This window comes from Leuresthes tenuis, unplaced genomic scaffold (genome assembly GCF_036924035.1).
Source record: "Leuresthes tenuis unplaced genomic scaffold, fLeuTen1.0.hap1 SCAF_15, whole genome shotgun sequence".
Lineage (NCBI taxonomy): Eukaryota > Metazoa > Chordata > Actinopteri > Atheriniformes > Atherinopsidae > Leuresthes > Leuresthes tenuis.
In genome coordinates this window covers 5,426,607-5,447,610 of record NW_027325369.1, presented here as the reverse complement: position 1 = coordinate 5,447,610, position 21,004 = coordinate 5,426,607, and the positions used below count along the sequence as shown (strand labels likewise).

General features: G+C 40.4%; 1 protein-coding gene across 1 annotated transcript in view; it reads right to left on the bottom strand.

Moving 5' to 3' along the window:
- brf1a (BRF1 general transcription factor IIIB subunit a) overlaps nt 1-21,004 on the bottom strand; it is a 112,750-nt gene that overhangs the window by 51,551 nt on the left and 40,195 nt on the right. The window contains exon 12 of the mRNA XM_072365804.1: nt 19,472-19,768. Within this exon, the coding sequence (XP_072221905.1) occupies nt 19,472-19,768 (297 nt within the window). The remainder of the gene's footprint in view (nt 1-19,471; nt 19,769-21,004) is intronic.

The following is a 21,004-nucleotide window of genomic DNA, read 5'->3' as shown; positions in this document are numbered from 1 at the left end:
AGCTTGTCCAAAACAAAACACATACACACACATCTCCAACATCCATTAATCTCCCCTCATGGAAACACAGTGAAACATCCAACCTTCACCAGGGGTTAATCAGCAAATAAAAACACACTGTGACTTCTGATAAGGCCTTAATAAGCTTAACTCATATTTAAGCGGATCTACCTCAACACACATCACCAATTCCAATTCACTTTCTAGATTGCAACACTTGTATTGAGATGGCAACATGCTGAAACAGCAATTTGCATTTCCCGTGCAATGGCCACGACACGCTCCCGCTTCTACCTGCGTTACGCCGAGATGGAGCTGATTGCCAAAGTGAAACAAGAGACATTTTAAAAGGGATGATAAAAGAAAATTGCCTTTCCAACCTCCAGGTGTGCACGCAGTTCAATTTTGGAAGAGAAATGTTCAAAGAAAATATGATCGACTTTGATAACAGAAACAAAGGATTTTTTTCTGCTTATCGTGATGAGGGAGCGGGGCGATGATTTTGACAGTTGAGGAAAAACCATCAATGGAAAATTCAACAGCTTTCACTCAAGAAGATTCTCCACCTTGATTAGCTGTTTTGAAACAAAGTGCAACTGTTCTCTGGCAGCCTGCAAACATCAAACAGTCAATCAAAGCTGCAAAGATGGAAAGAAATGTTTTAAACGGGTGGCAGGCACAAGGTTTATGGAAGTAATTTAACTTCAGTCAGTTCTGCTTTTGACATTTTCATAGGGGGGCCTGCTTCCTGAAGTTCAAACTCCCAACAGGGCAGCAGCTTCAAAGAAGAGCCACCTGAGTCGATAGGCAGCTTTCCTGCTTCATTAAGGGGAAACAGGTGCACAGACAGACAGGGAAGAGCTGAGGAAGAGGAATATACCCGTCCTCCAGTAAATGGTGTGTTCGCTGCACAACTGAAGAGGCTGCGGAGGGGGGGGATTAATCTAGTCAGTCATTTGAGTTAAGTTAGTAGATAGCAGCCTCCTTTAAAAAGAAACCGCTGCAGAAGGAAGAGATAGGTCAGTCGCTATCTTCCGGGCACAGCCCTCTAAGAACTTCCTCTCCGTGAAGTGTGAGGTTGAGATAAGACAGAGACAAGCCCTGGGAGAGATCCGATGCTCCAGGAGGCAGAGAGGCAGCGAGACAAAGGGCTGATAACACCAGTCCAACCCCAGAGAGAGGAGAGGGGAGGGAGCAATTACAGAGTTATTATTCAGAGAGTGCTTTGATAAATCTACATGTGCTAATTTGATCCAACCCATTAAATTGTTCTGGAACGTACAGAAGAATGTGCCGACCTCAGGTTCATAATCTTACTCGAGCTGAACGCATTAGGAAGGAAAAGTTTAAATAAGAGACAACAGGACATAATCACATTGGACTTTTGTCTTTATTTTTGTCCTTTTAATGATAACTTGGAGAGCAGACCGCCAGCGAGAAGGTCAGAGAAGACATTCCCAGCACGCAGATCCTGCTCCAACAGAGATGCCAAACAAAACATGCAGAACAAATGTGTTGCGGTAAACCAAAGACGTCACCCTTTGCACAGACTCAGAGTCTGCATGAAATCCTCTTTCCTTTCCCGACTGTAGCACTGTCTGATAAATTTAACATGAGCTCAAGTTTAAGTGTCCCTCTCCATGTAGCTGGATCTTTGTTTGTGAGATTTGTTAAATCAACAGAAGAGGAGAGCCACTAATTAGCATCTACTGGTAGATACAGGCGGGTTTTTACATGTGACAAGCACCTGAACGCATCACAATTGTATTAAATAAATAAGGTTAAATAAGCCAACGATTAATTTGTATTTTTGTAAAATCCCACTGGTCAGGTTAAGCTGCATCAGTCACTTTTAAAAGAGATTATTTCCCCATTACAGAGGTCAAACTTATTTAAGCCTTCTGGATTTCATCAGTGGAAACTCGGAGGAAACTGCTAAATGCCCAACTTTTAGTGTCACTCTGAACTGGAAGAAGAGTATTACATCATCTGACTATAGCAAAAACAAACAAACAAACAAAAAAAAAAAAAAAAAAAAAAAAAACAAGATTCCACAATTAAATTTTAGTCCAAGGTTATCTGAGGTCATGTGGGAGGCGATGGAGTCAAATGTAGGGAATATAAAAAAAAAAAGTTTTTTTGGCTAAAACCCTCACTCTGAGTCCTGGATAAAAAAACAGTTATGCTTGCACAAAACAAAGCAAAACATGGAATATCAGTATTGCAGAACAGATATTCAGTCCAAGTTTAAGATTGTTAGTGTTTTCTAACAAGCTGCATTCATCTGTCGTCTGGCTCGGTTGGATGTGGGCGTCTTGATTGATGCGCCCACATTCTTGATTAACAAATGGAACACCGTCTGCAGCTGTTCATGGATTTCTAAATCTGATCATCATTCGGCACATCTGTGTGCATTTGCCCCATAGTTCGGATCTTTTGCACCATTTTTTGGACAAGATTAGTGTAACGTTAATGCAAAACGTAATTTTAACTTTTTTAAACAAGAAAAGAAAAAAAACATTTTTATGAAATGGCATGAAGAGGCCGTGTCATTTGTATTTGGTACTTAAGGGATCGAACTTCATTCAGTTGACTTTAGGGAAGGGTTGTTTCTCTTATATTTGGTTCCTTTAGTTTTTTTTTTAAACTGTACTTCTTCTTCTACTTTACCACTAATTTATAGTTTGATGGTCCAAGACAGGACTAAGCCAAAATGTTTCTACTGCTTTCCATTATAGACCACACATTTACATGTATATGACAAATAAACGCTATATAACTTAATACGATCAATAAAAACTAAAACTGGACAAAAGTGAGGTATATGACACAGTATTGTTCCACAGTGAATTAGACCAGAACTACTACTGGAGGCGCGTGACCAAGAATTCATACTGTATTTGTGTCCCACAATGCTCGTTATCATGTGTACTGCCAGAACTAATAATTATCTGACAGATAATCAACTACCATTCATGCAAAAATACCAAGAATTCTCTTCTGAAAGCATATTATTTGCAGCTTTTATCTGTGATGTGACTGAAACCTTATGACAGAGAATAAACTAACATCTCACCATCTTCTCACAGCTTACTTGCAACATGATGGATGGACTTGGTCTTTTGTTCAGGTCCCAACAGTCAAGTTACCTTGATGCCAACATCCAATGGAGATAAAAAAATATATTTTTTTTTTATTTTTAATTTTTTTAAAAGGTCTAAATATAATTTTGGTAGCTGCAGCATGTGCTTAATAAATAGCTCAGTTCTTTATCCCACACAGAATTACTTTTAACAGATCATTGCCAAAGAGGATATTTTACACCACTAAACTTGCTTTAAGTCTGCTGTCTTGTAAGCTCCTTCCTCTGGTGTCACAGAGGAGACATATGTCTGAGAAAATGCCAAATTCAATTTCTTTTCAAGAATACAGCTACTCTGAAGATAAATTGAGTAGGAAACTGAGGGGGGCAGGCTAGCAGCAGTCTGAGCCATGTGCAAGGTGTTAACTGTTCTCTGCTACTCTTCACAGGTAACCTGACCCCGCACTTAGCCCTCAACCACTCCCCTACTGCTTCAGAAATACCCAATAATACCCTCCCTGTATGGTCGCCTCCAACACGTCGCTGTGTCCCGGGCGGCGGCAGGCCTGTCTGATGCAGTCAGCAGAATGAGATGCTTCACCACAGAGGCTCGCTAATACCAAAGCACACAAAGAAACAGAAAATGTGCCCTGTGGGAGTGAACGCTAACAGGTGAAGCAGAAAAAGGTGAGAGATTTAAAAGAGAGAGGGGGGGAGGAAAGAAGGGGCGAGTGGGTGAAAAAGAGACTGCGTCAAAGAGAACAAGCAGAAAAACATCAAAGCATAAGACTGCTGTAGTTTTGTATTTATTCATGTCTACAAACCCAGAAAAGAACAAAAGCAGCTGTGTTGGTCGTTTCTCATTATCTGAGTACTTCCATAAAAATTTGAAGTTTTGATAATCAACTCTTGCTGCAATTGATATATGACATACATATATGTGCACACACTGCGTATAATATGCTTAAAAGTTTAAGAATGGGTGAAGTCGTCCCTACTCTGCTGGACAGCAAATAAACGGCAAAAAACTTTGGTGTCAAGCTGGTTCTCTGAATAAACCAAACACTTTCAGACTTCAAAGTACGGAGTATCTGCGTCACCCTGTTATCTTCAGCTTTCCAACATTTCTTACTCAACCATTTTCAGAATGCTGCGAGTATCACCCTGAAGACATCGAACAGTATTTAAACACTGCAATGTCTCCTGACCTCTTTGTAACACCCAACTTCCCACTTTATCTTCAAGCAGAGAAGCAACTGGTAAAGCCAACGAAAGGGAAGGCGAGGAGGAACGAGTGAACAGAAAAGACCACAGAGGCATTATGGAAAGAGTAAAGAGGCTATAAACAGAAAAAAGTTTCAATTTCAGACAACAGCGAAGCTATTCCAGAAAAGTTGAGACTGAAAGAGAAAAATTAGGCTTAAGGAGTTTATTAATCTCTTTCTACCCCTTTCTTTGCTGCCTGATCTGATGCAGACAGACAGAAATGACGAGAGGATATCAGGAACAGAAATGAACACTGGCTAAATTAAAAAGAATTCTGTCTGCTGACTCCTCCACACCTCCCTGTCTCTCTCCTCCGGCTCTCCTACATCTCCTTCCCCTTTTCCAAAAACAAAAAAACAAAGAGTCTGTGTGATCTGAGGGATGAATGGGGCTGTGTAGCCTCGGTGCTGCAGGATCACCCATCATCCACACTTCAAACGAAGCCCACATTATCCAGACTCAAAGCTCCTCGTGTCAGCAACAGACCTGATCCTCTCCTACATGCCAGCACCCCTCGACCTGCACCGAGCCTGGCCACAGGGCTGCAGGGAGGGGAGAAGTGGGAGGAGGATTGTGAAACTGTCAGCTTCAGTAATTAGATTAAATGTCCAAGTTGAGCTCTAAAGAGAGTCCCTCAGTCTATAATCTTAAGGATGTCTGACCAGACTGATTAGACACATGTGGTTCCTGTTGTACAGATAACTACAGGCATAATATGACATTGAAATTGAGAGGTTTTCCTTAAGCAATGATATTGCACATGCTCCAAGTACAGTCTAACTTAAAGATGCACTAGAGAAGTTTGTGAACCATAAAACTATGTGCTTCTGACTCAATTTGAAGTACACCAACCTTTGCAATGCACACTCTCAGCCTCTGTGTGCTCCAGGGCTGTTTCAGGCCTAAGATAGGGCACTTAAGAACTTTGGTTTCCTGCCCAGCACAACACCATTTCATTTATTTGATGAAGAGTTTTTTTTTTTTTTTTAAAGGAAAAAAAAATGGCTTTAACAGCTGATTGGCTATTTCGTTCTGTTGCGTTTGCTTTGCTTGGCTCTGTCCATGAAGTTGCCAATGTGCTAACTCAGCTTGCTTAAGAGTTCCTGTCAAAGCACTCTGCTAGGCGGTCCAGCCTGTTTGGCTGCTAACTTAACTGACTTATTTCCTACCTGAGCACTTGGGTTCCCATGGCACTGGAGTTTCAGACTTGGTTGGCTAAGAGCTAGCTGAGAGGTTGACAAGCCAGGAACTCTGAAGCTAGCCGAGACGGCTCTCGAGCAAAGAAGCCTGAATTTCAAATGCCATGGGCATCCCTTGGCTGGAAACTACTCATTCAACTAAATCTGGTTTACTCAGGGCTCCAGAGGTCCCTCTCATTCTCCTGCGTTTCTGACCGACCACTCAGGACAGCTAGCTCGGCTAGCTCCGGACTCCAACAGCCCTGGAGATCTGGGCTCATTCATCTCAGAGGCTCTATGACAAAGGTCATAAAGGCAGCAAGAGCTGCAATTCAGTCCCCTGTCAATTTGTCATGCCAAGGACAAGCATACACACCCTATCACCTCTCTACAGGGGTGCTCCAAGGATTGGTGCCGGGGCCCTATTTTCTTTACAATACAATGCAACATGTACCACTTCATTGAGTCCAGTTATATGCTTGTGTAGCTTTCCATGGCGCCGCTGCGAAACCCCCACAGACGGACAAGAACGCAGTGGCCTGACTGGTGTTCCATCAACTGAAATGGGCAAACCGCGTCACTAATCACAACTTCTTTTGGCTACACATGGATGGCCAGATCGATGTGGATAAAAGACTAATGATCAGTGGAGTATTTAAGAGATTGTCAATCACATTTATTCTGAAAGGTTAAGGTTTATTAATCTGAGTCCAGTGGTGAAGAACAAACAAGCAAAGCCATTTCTTTACTTGACAGGTTTCACTGTAACTGCAACAATGACTTCTTAACAAACCAGGAATTTAACCTCTTCTGTTGCTTGCATGCTCTAACACCTCTGTGCTAAACATCTAAGTGCATCAAATTGGAAACAAAACACAGCTCCTGGTGTTCAGGTCCTTCCTTGCTGTAGTATGAGGTAATAAGGCTCTGTGTCGGCTCTGGCCTGGAGAAAATAACCAGCCAACCAAGGCAATAAATAGAGAGAGAGATTCTTGCTGACATGGGCCGGCCGAGCGAGCCCATTATAACGTGACCTCCCCAACCTTGGAGAAGCCCAGACTGAAAATACGCCCACTCCACCACCTGCTTCTCTCTCACTCCTCCTTCCCTTGGCTCACAGAATGGGAAGAGGGGAGGTATAAACATATTGGAGCTGAGGGACAACATGAGCCTTGGAGCTACAATGTAGCCCACTTGATTATGTTTGACAGCTATCCTAAGAAATGTATGTGTAACCTTTAACAAAGCATGGTGAGGTAAGAATCTACATTTTTCACATTCCCCATAAAATCCCCCAAAAAGTCCAAAACCAACAGAGAATTCTTTTCTTTCCCTAGTGTGCCTTTCTGTGTGCTACAAGGCTCTATTCTCGTTAAGGAACTTACAAACACATCAGTGATCCGCACTGGTTCACTGGGTGAATTGTTCTCTATTCACTGAAACTTTCATACTCCAGCCTGCTGACCAAAAAAAGCAACGGAAGTTTCCAAAACATTTACACAAAAAAATGTATTCTTATTTTATATTCATAATAGCTTGTAAAGGTTTTACAAACAATGGGCTTGGAAATGGTAGCTGCAGGTGGAATTTGATCAAAATCATTATATAGCGATGTGTGGAAACAAATTTATGAACAAAGCAAATGTAGTGAACCATAACGACAATATTATTTAACAAAAATATTTATAACCCAACAACCCACTTTATAAAAAGATGAGGTTTCAGATCTGCTCCTAATGCAGTTACTTATAACTTTCCACTAAATGTCACTTCTTCATTAAAAGTAACCTCTGACCAAATGTACAATCATCTCTGGTCAGTTAGCAGCTGCGTTACTTTCCGAATGAGCAAGTTCTAAAATGCCAAATAAATTGTACTTCTCCATAGTGTTGTAGACTTACAATTATGTGGATTTACTTAGCAGGAAATGTCAATGTGAGATCATTTCGAAAAGCTTCTGCAACTGTGGTCCAGCATGACATTTTGTTCCTGCTGCACACAGAATAATTTATTTTGGATATTTTATTGAATGACGGAAGTCTGCAAAGCACACGACTTTGCTGAAGATTCCCCCCAAAATGACTTAAATGGAGTGTGTGTATGAGTGTGTGTGTGTGTGTAGAGAGAGGGCGTAAAGCGAAAAAATACCCATAAGGACACACAGACGGGTAACAGAAGATTTATAGTTTTCTTCCTGTGGGAGGGTTTGTTGTTGCCAAATGCAAATTTATCAAACTGAGCAATGATTTTGAATTTTTGTTGAAGTACAGGGTCAACTGAAAAAAAACCCCAAAAAAACAACACTCTTTGAGCTGAAAGAAATCCCAAACCTACAGGCTACAATGTTTTTTGTTTTTTTTGTCAAACAAAGCGTGCTATAAGAATTTTTACTTTAAAAGGGGACAGACTTCCTAACAAGTGCAGGAAAGTGCTTCCCAGAAACTGAATGGTCTTCTGTAATTACTGCTTTAGCTAAGCTTTGGTGACAACAAGCTTTTGCACATTCCTAATACATCCCAACTGCAATACAGAAAACCATTCCATTAGTTTTTATAGTGATGCAAAACCTTTGGGGGAAAAAAAAAAGTAATTTTGAACCCAAACTTCATTGTCGCAAAACCTGGAAACCAGCCATCGTGACTGTGCGAATGTGTGTCCTCATAAACTACACAGATGTTGGGGCCGAAAGTGATGGGAATTTGTGATGGTGATGGGAACAGTGTGAGCCATGTTTTCCATATTTCTAATGTCTTTGATCAAAGAGATGTCAAGTCGTCCTGCTTCCATATTTTCTAAAACAGCCTGTCATTTTATGTCACAAGAGTAGGATGAATAAACCATCAGCACTGAGTGAGTGTGCAGCGTAAGAACATCATGAGATGAGCTGAATGACTCTTTGATGGATGAGGAGGACGCACTCTTTGGCCCACTGTGGTTGCCTCAGCAGAACAGCTGAAGAATCTGGAGAAAGTAGTCAGATATTGAGAGCAGTTTAATGTGTGCATTATTAGGCATGAGAATCGAACGTTTGAAATGCCAGGCTGCTGCCCCAAGACTCCCTCACCAAATGTCACTTTTCGCCACACAAACAATTATTTCTGTGTCCCTCACTTGCATGTCCATCTCTTTGAAAAGATTTATTAACTTTATATGGATCTAATAACCTGAGAAGAGCAGAACACCTCTACTTTTGTGCACTCATCAATTTTGGAACATTTAAGAAGGATTCCAGCAATGAGCTAACGATGGAGGTTTGGAATATAGTTCAATAGGACAAACTTGTCTTGCAATCTCGACATTGTCATATAATTCGGTTTTAAATTCTCAAACTTTAAAGTTATCCAAAAATGTCACGATGCAGCCATAGATCATGAGGCAACAATGGAAATTTGATCAAGTGTGACTGCAGGAGACGGCAACACAAACAGCGCCAGCCTGCTTCTCTCCTACTGCAGCTTTGAAGAGGAGAACCGCCTCGTCTGCATCTCACCTCGACAACTTTATGACATTACCTTTGATTTCTCTTGACATCAGAAACTTTCTCTGCTGCACGGCTCTTCTTTACTTGGACTTTGAAGACTTTACCATAAATGTAATTTGAATTGACCAAAGTGTGTGGAAGTCTGCTGCTACCAAGACGTCATCATCGCAAGAAATTTTATCCGATTCAACCTTGGAAGAGGCGATCAAGTGTTCAGAGAAATGGCTCGTAGCATTTGAAGGATCGTTCAAGATGCTTTTTCATTACGTCGGAAAAAAAAAGGAAAAAAAAGTCTCTGTAGTTTAAGGTTCCTCTAAAATAAGTTTTACTGTCTTAAGTCATACGGGGAGCCTGCTGAAACTTTCATTTTCTTCACAGGGTCAGTGAAATGTCGCAGATATAAGGAGAGCTTACTTGCAGCATACTGTGCCTTTTTGGGTCATCTCAACTTTAAGCTTCTTATCTCTCCACAGTGTTTCAATACATGTGACTTTTACATAAATCTTTCACAACATTTTTTAAGTCCGAATGAAAGCAAGCACAGAAATTCACTGTCTGGAATGGAGACCTTAACTGCATTAGAATTCTCCATCCAGGAATACAAAACACATTGTCTGACTAAATCTGCACATTGATCTGTGCAGACCAGTCCACTTTTACTGGGTCTTGTGCAAGGCTGGCTTTCTTTTGTTTAATGGTTGGGAATATTCATTTGAACTGGTGTCACATATGGGAAGCAAAATCAAATGGAGAACAGCAGTGAGGGGGAGTGAAGGCAGAGGCACAACAACAACAGGACGTCCTGAAGGATGGCGCACTCAGAGAAGTGTTAGTCATCCCAAGCTCACTAATCTGTTGCCAACTGAGGAGAACGTCTGCTGCAAAGAGTCCACCCGATTGATGGCAAAGTGTAGCCAAATTCCAACATTTTCAGCAGGATTTCTGTATTGTTCACACTACTCACAAGAGTTTTGAAGTGCTAATGTGACAACGAATCTGCGTCTTTAAAATCTCCTTAAAAAATATCAAACGTGCTGCATATTCAGTTTGAGAATGGGAAGTTTCAGCAAGCTGTACAAATCACATTGTTCAGGTGTTCAAATATAGTGATCGTGACCACCCAATAAACTGCCTATTTGGACCATTCATCTGCAACCTCCAACATCTGTCTGCAACAGAGAAAATCTGGCTTAAAATATCTTCTTGTGAATGAGGATTTACTCTTCCTTACCTCCTGTTTTGACCCCTCTCAGAGAGGATATGAGAGAGGGATGCAAGGAAGAGATGTGAGGAGACAGGAGCTGCAACTTCCTTAGCTGTGTGCTGCATAAGGAGGCGCAGGACTAAAAGGCTTCCGCAAAAGGAAACACCTGCTTCGAGCTCCTCCAGACGCCATCTCTTGTTTTTCCACACCTTGCCACTTCAGTGTACATAAAATCCGGATGAAAGCATGGAAGGAGTGAAGACGCAAGAACGCATTAGTTGATGTCATGGAAATTATTCATTGCGACGTTGAAGAAGGTACTTCACCTCCAAAATTACCTGGAAGGCACGAGTCCCAACACGTCAGCACTCATTACAGAGATTAAAACTGTAATGACTAAGAAAAAGTCTTTTTATATGCTGGATATCTGCTTAGCTAAAACACATCAATAAAACACACTAAACAGAAATCTACCGGCAGCCGAACACATAAACAAACTGGCTTGGGACAAATAACATCGTCAGCAAGATAAAGATCCTGATTAAACTTAGAAACATTTGCCATCAGGAATGACCATTTTGCTGACTAAATCTAAACAGACTGTTATGAGTACCTCTGCGTCATGTAGAGTGGAAAGTTAGCGTCACTGGGGAACATCAGGTAGAAACAAACAAATGGCTGGGTTTGAGTCATTATTTGAATGCACAGCTTATTTTTTTTGTTTAAGTCCATCACAACAGCTCAAAGTAACACAAGCTGTTGAAGCATTTTTCTGTTCACCATGTTCAATTTGTAGTCGGAATTATGTTTAATTAAAGTATTACTCTTATGTTCAAGTGGAGACTGACCCAGGTAAAACCCTGGTTAAAAACACCAGTCTGAAAAGAGGATAAGAGATGAAGAAGGGTGAGACAGTCAAATGTGCTCTGCTGTGACGCAATAGCCAGAGGGGAACGATTTCCTGCATTTGCCCGCCTGCTAAACGGTAGCTGTCATCTCACGTCAGGCTGGTGGCGCCAGACGAGAGCTTCCCTTCGCCTCCTCAGGCCAGAAGACGCACATCATCTCCAATCACCGCTGACTGCTGTGACGGACCACTACAACCATCTCACCAGAGAGAGTGACACCTAACTGCTGCAGCTCACACACACACTGCCTGATTTCATATTCCACATCACGCTGCTGCAGCTGAGCTTTTACTAACTCACTGAATGCGTATGATAGGCCTTCCAAGGACAGAAGCATCTGCCCAAAACAAACAGACCGTTGTTCATCCTTCTCTCGAGTTTCTGCTGAGTATCAGTCACACCTGTCTCCCTGCACTGTCATGACCCGTCTATCTACCTCCCAGTGATTTCGCTCTACTCCTCAGAGAGGCCCTGTCCATCCCACCACATGTCTGTCAAGTTCTACTGTACCGCCCCAGGCCTGCGCAGCTGTCCAAGGAGCAGAAGGAAAAAGAATACAATGAGGTAATCAGAGGCTGTAAATGGATTATCTGCATGAATTAATAATGAGCCAATATTAGATTAGGAATTTGCTTTTGTTTTTCCAACAATTCAATATGGCCACAGATTTCAAACTGTTGTTGACAGAATACCGGTAAATTAAATATTTATTCAGCGGGTGCTGAGATACATGTAAATATCACAAACCAAATGAGTGGACTACACATGAGATATAATGTATTTATTAAACACAAAATGTAAACCTCAACATGCAGGGTTTCGAAGCACTGACACATAATGAGGAGGATTGTTTTTAAATTATTTATATGTAACTTTTTCATTTTTAAGAAGGAAAATCTACAATAACAATGGGAAATGTATGCACTGATCAACTGAGTAACCATACAAGCAGACATACGGCGAGATTTTAGGCAAGCAAATGTAACAAATTTGTACAAGCAAGAAAACAAAGAAAACTAAGGCTTTCGGCAGTTAGATGTAAAACAAGGATGCTTTCAATCAATTCAATACAAAGAGCAGTAACAAACGTGCTACATGAACTCGAGTTTCCTTGCTTTGCTGTTCCAATCGACTGAGAGCTAGCAAATACAGGTTCGTTGTCCCGCGTTCTGACTGTTCCTTTCTGCTTACATGAGAGATTTTTTTCTGGGGCTGGGCACAGTAACGCGTTATTTTTGCGTTAACAAATTAATTCATTATCGCCGACGACTAATTGTCTCCCATTAACAGTTTGTATTATTTATCATTTTTATTGTAAACGTCTGTTGCTCACCGGCTTTTATTTTGAAAAAGCCCATCATGAGCGAACCTAGTATGTTGCTTACTGCTGCGGAGCTCACAGGAAACAGTCAGAAAATTTTAAAAATGGCATATGAGGCGGGCTAAATAAACATGGAGAAAGTCACGGAACTTTTACATGTTCTTCCAGGCGCTGCAGTCGACAGAGCCAGAGATATTTGTAAGCACTGCAACGTTGAATTGTCTTATCACCGGAGTACTTCGCTCATATGACTGTACAGTTATATCCTACTTTTGAATTCATTATTGGGTTTTGCGAATTAAAATTATTTGCGATTAATCTTGATTAATCACAGGAAATCATGCGAATTTAATATTTGCCCAGCCCTAATTTTTTCACAAGATGACACAGTTTCCTGACATCTTCATGAACTGTCTGTGACATGCTGTGGTCAACATATTAAAGAAAGACAGCACCACAGTTCCCTTTTCCACCATGAATTTGTATCTCTTATTTCAGCTCTTATCTCAGAGCAGCCAATTTTAAAGACATTTTTTTAAACTCCATTAACCATTGAAGGCAATTATTCTCATATGACAGATTATACAAAAACTAGTCCAAAAGCTAACACACAAAGTAAACGGAGCTCAGACTGCCACACTTAAAATAATTCAATAAACAAATAGGAAAGGCAAAAAGCCAGACCAAAAGATTTTTTACCTCTAATTTTTTTTAGCACAGCAAATTGAGTATGCTCTGAACTTGAATTTGGCTGGAGATAAAAAAAAAAGAGGCTGGACTGAGTTGGGAGTGTCATGTATATTTACTTTGCTGAACTGCTCACTAGATTAAACGTTTTTAAACCCAGGGCGAATCAAACAAAGTGGGTTTTTTTTCCTGAGGTTTTGAATTGGTGGGGATGTCAGACATCCAAATGTCTGCTTTGAAGAACAAAAAAAAAAAAAAAAAAAAAAAAAAAAAAAACCTAAATCATAATAAGTCCCCTTCAACGATAACAGATACATCAGACATGCCAAACCTTTGCACAGTGCTGCACTTGTCTGTTCCAAAATCATTTTAAACTCTTCAATGTGGAACAATAAAACAGAGACCAATATCGATGAGACGTCTCAGTAGGAAAGCAACTTCGTGCGTAAGACACACCCCATCTAACCACAGCCTTTAAATCATGTTATACTTATAGGTTTCACTCCGTATGCTTGTGGCGAAGCAAATGATGATCGTGAGCTCATGGTTTAATATCTTGAGAAAACACCTGTTCCTTAGATTCTTGGACTGTTGACAGCACATTTAAAATGTTACACTGATATGGGACACAGATGTAAAAGAGCGTAGTTCTCTGCCCGATATCCTTACACAGTCACACACTTTCCAAACTGAGATCTGTCCTTGGTCACAGAAACTACCATTTTCAACATATGGGGTGGGAATATTTCTTTGTTTCATGAATATTGATTACAAATTCCTTTATCTAATAAAACTTGGGATTTTTTTTTAAAGTAACAATAACTAAATATTCTGATTTAATATTGCAATTTCTAAATTTCAGAGCTAGAAATGCTGGAGGCAGCCAGGATCAAACAAGTGACCTCTGGGTTTCAGGGGCTGTCGGTCTACTCATTAACGCGGTAATAAGACAACACAAAGGAAAGAGTCGGGTCTTCTTTTTTCAGGTCTGACTGCTGAGGGGGTGAGTGTGGCATACAGGATGAGACTTAGCATTTTCTTTCATCCCTGAGCCACTCGTCTGTATACAGAGAGATGAGACAGATGCTGCTCATCTAAAAGACTATAATTGACTCAGCAGAGCTGCTGTCAGAGCACAGATCTGTCAGAGAGATTTTAGCATGGCCTGAAGTGCTGAGAGCAATGATTTACCACAGCAATGGCTGTTAGTGAAGAGAAAAAGCTGGCAGAAAATGTTTTAGGGCAGCAATGTCTTGTCTGGAGAGTAATGTTGGTTTCCTTAAATGAGCCATGTATACGCCTGTATACCTATAGGTAGCAAAATGGGGCGTGAAACAAAGCTGGGTCATAAAAGATTAAATGAAAATGCTTTAAAGAGCAGAGTGTCCTGCTAAAAGCTGGAGTTGAACACACTTCGAAAAGATCTATCCCCAGACGTTTGCAGGTTGTAAAAACAAAAGCAAGCTTTGACAAGAGATGAGAAACTGTGCTCACTGAGGTAGTTCAAGTCAGGGCATACGTCATTGATTGAACTAAGTGCTCTGCTGAAAACAGTGCCTCAATCAATGCTGCCTGAAATGGTGCGCGCCCGAGCTCCCCGAAGACCTCAGCTATAGATGAATGTGACAAAGTCATCCAGAGGTGCTGAAGTCACACTCCTTCAGCCAGCGCACTGCTGGCTGCTCTCATGCTCACCCTCTCCTCTGACAGCACAAGTTAATGAAAATGCCATTACTCAAACAGGCCATCGAAGAGAGTAGAGGGTTTAAATAGGCTAAAAGATAGAAAAGAGTTTAAGTAAGAAGACAGCAGTCATCCTTTCCGCCTTAGAAATTTTAACCTTTTTTTTTTTTTTTTTTTTTTTTAGATAACTACAACAATAAATTCCTACCTTAATATTACTGAATCAGATAAATGACTAATTCATTGATACTTAGAGGTTAAATTTGCTTCACACACCATAGGGATATTGTACAACATTTCCCTGTTAAACCATAGATTTACAGTTCATTATGCTACCTGGTTTTAGGGCATTTTTTGTGAGCATATCCACTTGAACTCTTTCTTCCAAAGGGTGTGTTGTCATTAAGATCTTTCCAATCACAAACTATTTCAAATAACCCCTAAAGCACATCATAGTGTGTTTAAAGGTGAGACAGTGTAGAGTACCAAGCCTGAAACCTCAGACTACCACACACAGCAAATCAAGCTCAGACTACCACACACCAAAGTAACTGAAAACTAATTGACTGGCAATTTTACTCTAAAACACTGACATGTCCCTTGTCTGCTTTGAAACCATGGTCAGTTGATACTGATCCTTCTTTGGGGAATAATCTCATCAATAGTTTTGTAATAAACTAAATGTATATTCATAAAACGCATCATTTCTGCATCACATATCAGCTAAATTAATCTTGGGCTTCACTGCCGGTCTACTCCCTTGTTTACATTTTTTTTTTGTAGCAGTTAATGATACAAACTATTGGTTATATGAGCTATTTTTCACTAAAATGTGTTTTGGTAATGGCGGCTGGTGATGCATTTAATGGAAAATTTGCATTTTTAATTGTTTAATTGTTAAAACTATTTAATATCCCAATGAATAAAACACCACTGAAAAAAAAAAATATATATATATATATATATATATATATTGTTTGTTTTTTGCAACTATAATTGTACAGAATGTGAAATACATTTACATTTCTGCTATAATTTCTGAATATATTTAGTTAACTTTGTGTTATTATCACTATGCATTTACTTTGATAATCAATTATCTACATTTCATTTATTGATTTAATAATTATTCATTGTTATCCCTGCATTTATTTGTCCATTATTTATTCTTTGCATTTTCCATCTATTAATTTCCCAAAACATAATTCATTTTATTCTCATTTTATAACTTTTTTAATAAAATCATTGTAATCATTTACTTACAGGTGCATTTTTTCCTCTGTTCTATGCAACCCGCCCCCCGTCCATTCATTTCCTCAAGCTTTTCATTTAATTTTCATTTCGTTCAAATGAAACTCCATTTTTACATTTCTGCGCATTACTGCTTCATTATGCAAACGAGGGGGGCTGTCTTTCAGAGTGGGTCATGGGCTTGTTGCACGACATAGCCACGGAGACCAGAAGTGGGGGAGGCTAGCAGCGCTAGCTGCTAATTTAACTTGCAGTCCGAACAAAAAGCAGTCAGCTATGCAACATGGCTTTTACTTCTAATCCTATCAAACACAACTGCACTTTAATCAGATCAATTAGTGACTGCCACAGTCCATTACAAGAATACACAGATCACAAATTTTTTATTTCACAGTATGCCTCTTAGAAACATTTCCTTTCCTATGCCAGAACATGTGGCAGATGAAGCAACAATCGCAGACTGTGTTGTGGTTAGCCATTGGTTTTGAAGTTCTATATTTGGCCATTGCCATCTTGGTTATTACTCTTCTTACATTGTTTAAACTGTGTAAGAAATAGTGAAAATAACTCACCGGGGTGGTTGTGTAAGTGGTAATTGTAATTTCTATCCTTTTTCTTTCTTTTTGACCCAGGAAGAGCAGAATAAAAAGTTATTCATCGTGAATGAAATATTATATCATGAAATGGCAGCAAGAGTAAACACAAAGCACACGGCAGAGTTACAAGAAACTTTGTGGAGAGGAGAATCATAGATGAAGGAAGAACTCATCAGGTTTTGTTGCAGATCCAGTTAATTTTTATTATAACTGTGAAACAGGGCATCGACCTTGGCTCTGTCTGAAGTGCCCTTCCAGTCATAGCACAGAGAGGGAGGTTTGTTACAACTGTTTCATGCTTTGGACAGTTGCCAGGCTGTTAGTGGTGGCAAAGTGGTGTTGACCATTTCCTGTCAAGTGTTGTTGATGACTAGCTGTAAAGAAATTGTAAAGCATTCTGGTCTTTGCAACAGGAATACCACTTGAAAGCTCAAGTGGCATTTTAAAAATTAACTAGGGGGGTACTGCCACTACAAAGCTGGTAGAAGTACAATTAAAACAAAAGAGCTCTTGTATAAGCATCTGCAGTTTCATCATCATCAAAACTAAAAAGATCAACCAGCAACTCGAGACAACCTTCCAAAATTGCCTCTTCCAGTCCCCGGCCTTCCACTAAAGATGTCCACAAAAACTGCATACACACATGCTGGAGTGCACAGATGAAAGGTTCAGCCTAATCACAAGGCACCCTGTCCAAGTAATACTTCAAAGATTTAGTTTGGGGGTAGTGGTCACAATTGTCCTCTGGCTCCTCCCCTATCCACCACAATTAGCTGAAGCTCGAAGCAACCAGGAGCAGCCTAAATCTACAGAACCTCAGTCTGAATCAAGCTCCAAACAAATAATGGGTATGTGGACATCCAAACACGGCTGTTCTCACACACACTAATTTAAGTATAATCACACACACACACATATATATATGTCCATACACAAGCACACAATCTTCACGTGTAAGTAAACTGTCTGAGAAATGCTGCTGCCAGCAATTAAACCCTTCAATCATGGCCATTTTTCATTTTTAATGGCAATTTTGTCATTCGTGGCCACAGATGATGAGCCTTGTGACTAAAACTAACGTCATTCTGTACTCAAACCAATAAAAAGGGATACACTTACAATTAACTCAAGAGCTTAGACCCAGAGAGCTATGATTCACTGCAGTTGTGGCTCTTCTCACTCACTCAAAGCCTCGCCCTGGTCTCATATTCCCATGATGATACTAGCTCAGTGGCATTACTGGGGTACATTTTCATCAGATAAATGGTCTGCATGACCTGTGATATGAATGGTTCTAGAACCCTTATCAAAGAATACATCTAGATGTTTTTCGTTTAGATTTGTAGCTGATAGGATTATTTTAAAGTTTTTGTTGTTTGTTTTTTTTTCTTTTTTTTAGAAATAACTTACTCAAATACTACTTTTGGCATTTATCTGTCGGAGCTGAAGCACAGTGAACCATGACTCTTAATTAAGGAACAAACCGAAAAGAAAACTCTTGAATGTCACTCTCCTGTTGCTAATACACTGGATTACACAGAGCTCCAGATCCTCTTTGGCAGCTTTAACAGCAGCATTATGGTGTTCGAAAGGGCACGGACTCGCTTTCTGAACAGCACTGCTAAAGTCTCTTTTAAAAAGACGTCCAGGTCAATATTTATGGACACCAAAGTCTCAAACCTGTGACCTTTACGTTACAAGATGTTGCCTGTATATTAGGCCAATCAAACATCCCTCTTCCCTCCCCCAATCCATCAAAACACACCTCACCTCCCACCCCATCCGCCCACTCAGAGCCATAAAACAGGTTCACTCCTCAGGACAGATGTAGCTGCATAGCAACATTACGTCACATCAATCAACGCCTCTGCACCCTCAGATAAGGGGGGGGGGGGGCCTCCTACTCTTGTAATTAGGTAATTATAGGCAACATATGATGGATCGCTGTTGTTATTATTTCCACAGCCTGCTTTCTGCTTACTTAAAAAAAAAGTACAATCTGCTTTTTGTTCCGATTCACTTTGCCTGTCTGCATGTGAGCAGACCCCTGGAAACTAAAGTCATCCAGCTTTTAGAAGTTCTTAAATACAAGGTGTGGACAAGAGCAACTTTTGAGATCAATATCTTAGCCATGTGCAGATTTTTCTTGAGTTACATCCATCTCAAGAGACACGTTAGGTGAATTTAACTAGCCAGGTATCAAAACAGTCCGTTAACAGCTGCGGGAGGCTTTTTGTCACCCCTATCCATTCAAACAGGGACAGAGGATGCAGAGGAGCGACCAGAAATGCAACAGAATTTTGTCTTTTGTATGTGAGGCAACATGAAAGGGTGCAGAACACAAACTGGGGCTCACTTCCCAACTGACAGAGCCCTCAGGGAGCATTCTATATTAGAATTCATGGATTACTAGGGTCAGATAACAAATATGCAACACAATTAAGAACTGGTAGCCTCACTGCAAGATTTTACTTTATTTTACTAAATCATACCATATATGGCATTATGTCTTGAAAGCATCAGATACTTCAAATTGCACAAACTGCAATTCTCTATCCAGCATCTGTACAGTCCCAATCTATTCAGCTTTGATTTATTTCGCTTGGATCAATCTGTTCATCAAAAGTACATCAAAGCAGGGGCGGATGACTCAAGACAACAAATCTTTAAACAATGCTCACAGAAAGAAACTTGAAACAACAAATAAATGAGACTAAAGCGCACGAAATCAGCAATCAGATCTATTCTTATCTATTTTTACTATTGTGATACCAAATAGGATTGATCAGCGTATTCGTTTGAAGATGTACTTACCATTTTCCTTTTCAACGCAGTTGTTGATTGACTCCGAGAGGCCCAGAGTGGCCGATGAGGGCATTGTTCCCAGTATGGAAGCCAGTGACGGGCATTTTCGCTTTGGGACATCCTCGTCCCGGTTCACCACCTCCTCTGGTCTCTTCTGCTCCAGTTTAATCAGAGCTTCCAGTGTGAGCTCATCGAGCTCTTTACCAAAGTGCTTTGCCACAGCCTGAAGCTCCTCGTCCTCGTCTGGTTCCTCATCGTCTGCCAGCTTAGACGACGTAAAGCTAATGTCATCATTTCGAAGGTGTGCTGAGAGGAGAAATGAAGTGATATGAAGTTAAGGAGTTTGACTTAAAGCCAGGACAGGAGTGATAAAAGAGGTCAGGGTGAACTTCAGGTGGAACAGGAGCTAGGATCCAGCTTCAATGCTGCAGCAGCACACTTACATAGATTCATACTGCGCATACAAACTAAGGCGTGAGATCCACAATAGTCTATCTAAATTCTGTGAGTACATGCATTCAAGGCTGGGACTACAGATTATTTTCATAAATCACAAAGAGATAACTGATCAATAAAAAGTCAGAATTAAGTGAGATGGGTAACAGTGGTTTAACCGTTTGACTGAGCCCTGTCAACAAAAATGTGTCCCTGTTTAAGCAGAATGAAGGAGTTTTAAACTACAAACAAGAGATTTCTGTTTACTTTAACAGCATCTCATTATGCAGCTTACAACACCCCACTATTCTCTGAAGTTTAGTAAGGCTGCATAATTGTGCATCATAGTTATAGCTTTCTAATAAAAAATGGTTAAGCTATAGAAAAAGAACAAAAGAAAGACACATTTGACTCTTTTCAGAGCAATCGCAATTGTTAAAAAAAAAAATGGGGCTGATAAACTGCCACAAGTGCAGAGTAATTATTGTATTTCCCAAATCACAGAGAACAAAAATATTAACATTCAGACAAAATAATTGGGGTCATCGTTGTAGCTATTGTGATGTCTAATTAAAAAGTGCCCTTAAATCATCCATATATCCACAGCCTTCAGCCCGCAAGAAAGAAAATCAGCTCGGTCTGATATAAAAAAAGAAAATGCTGCGGGATCTTACAGAGTCGTAGCAGCTGAAGAGCAACGCGTCTAAAACCAGTGACAGCCTGCGCTTCCCCCACTGTGTGAAAACCGGAGGACACCAAAAGCGTTTGTGTGAGAAAGGCAGACACACTGAGCCAGAGATAAAGCGCCAAAGGTAGAGGAAGATAAGGAGAAAGAGACAGCAGGAGCAGCCTGTTTGGTGTTACTCTACTTGGGTGGCCGGTGTGCATCTCCAAAGAAAGGTAACATACAGCAACTCAGAGCTCTCATCCTATCCGAGTGACACACAAAAGCATCACCACGCATTAACGTGGAAATATGTTCCCCGCAACATCTGCACGTGTGCAATTCAACCACGTCCACAGCTGGTCACTGAATTGCTACGGTGTTCATTTAGGACTGTCACACACCAGACTGGTGTTTAAATTTCAACACGTGAAATTATGATT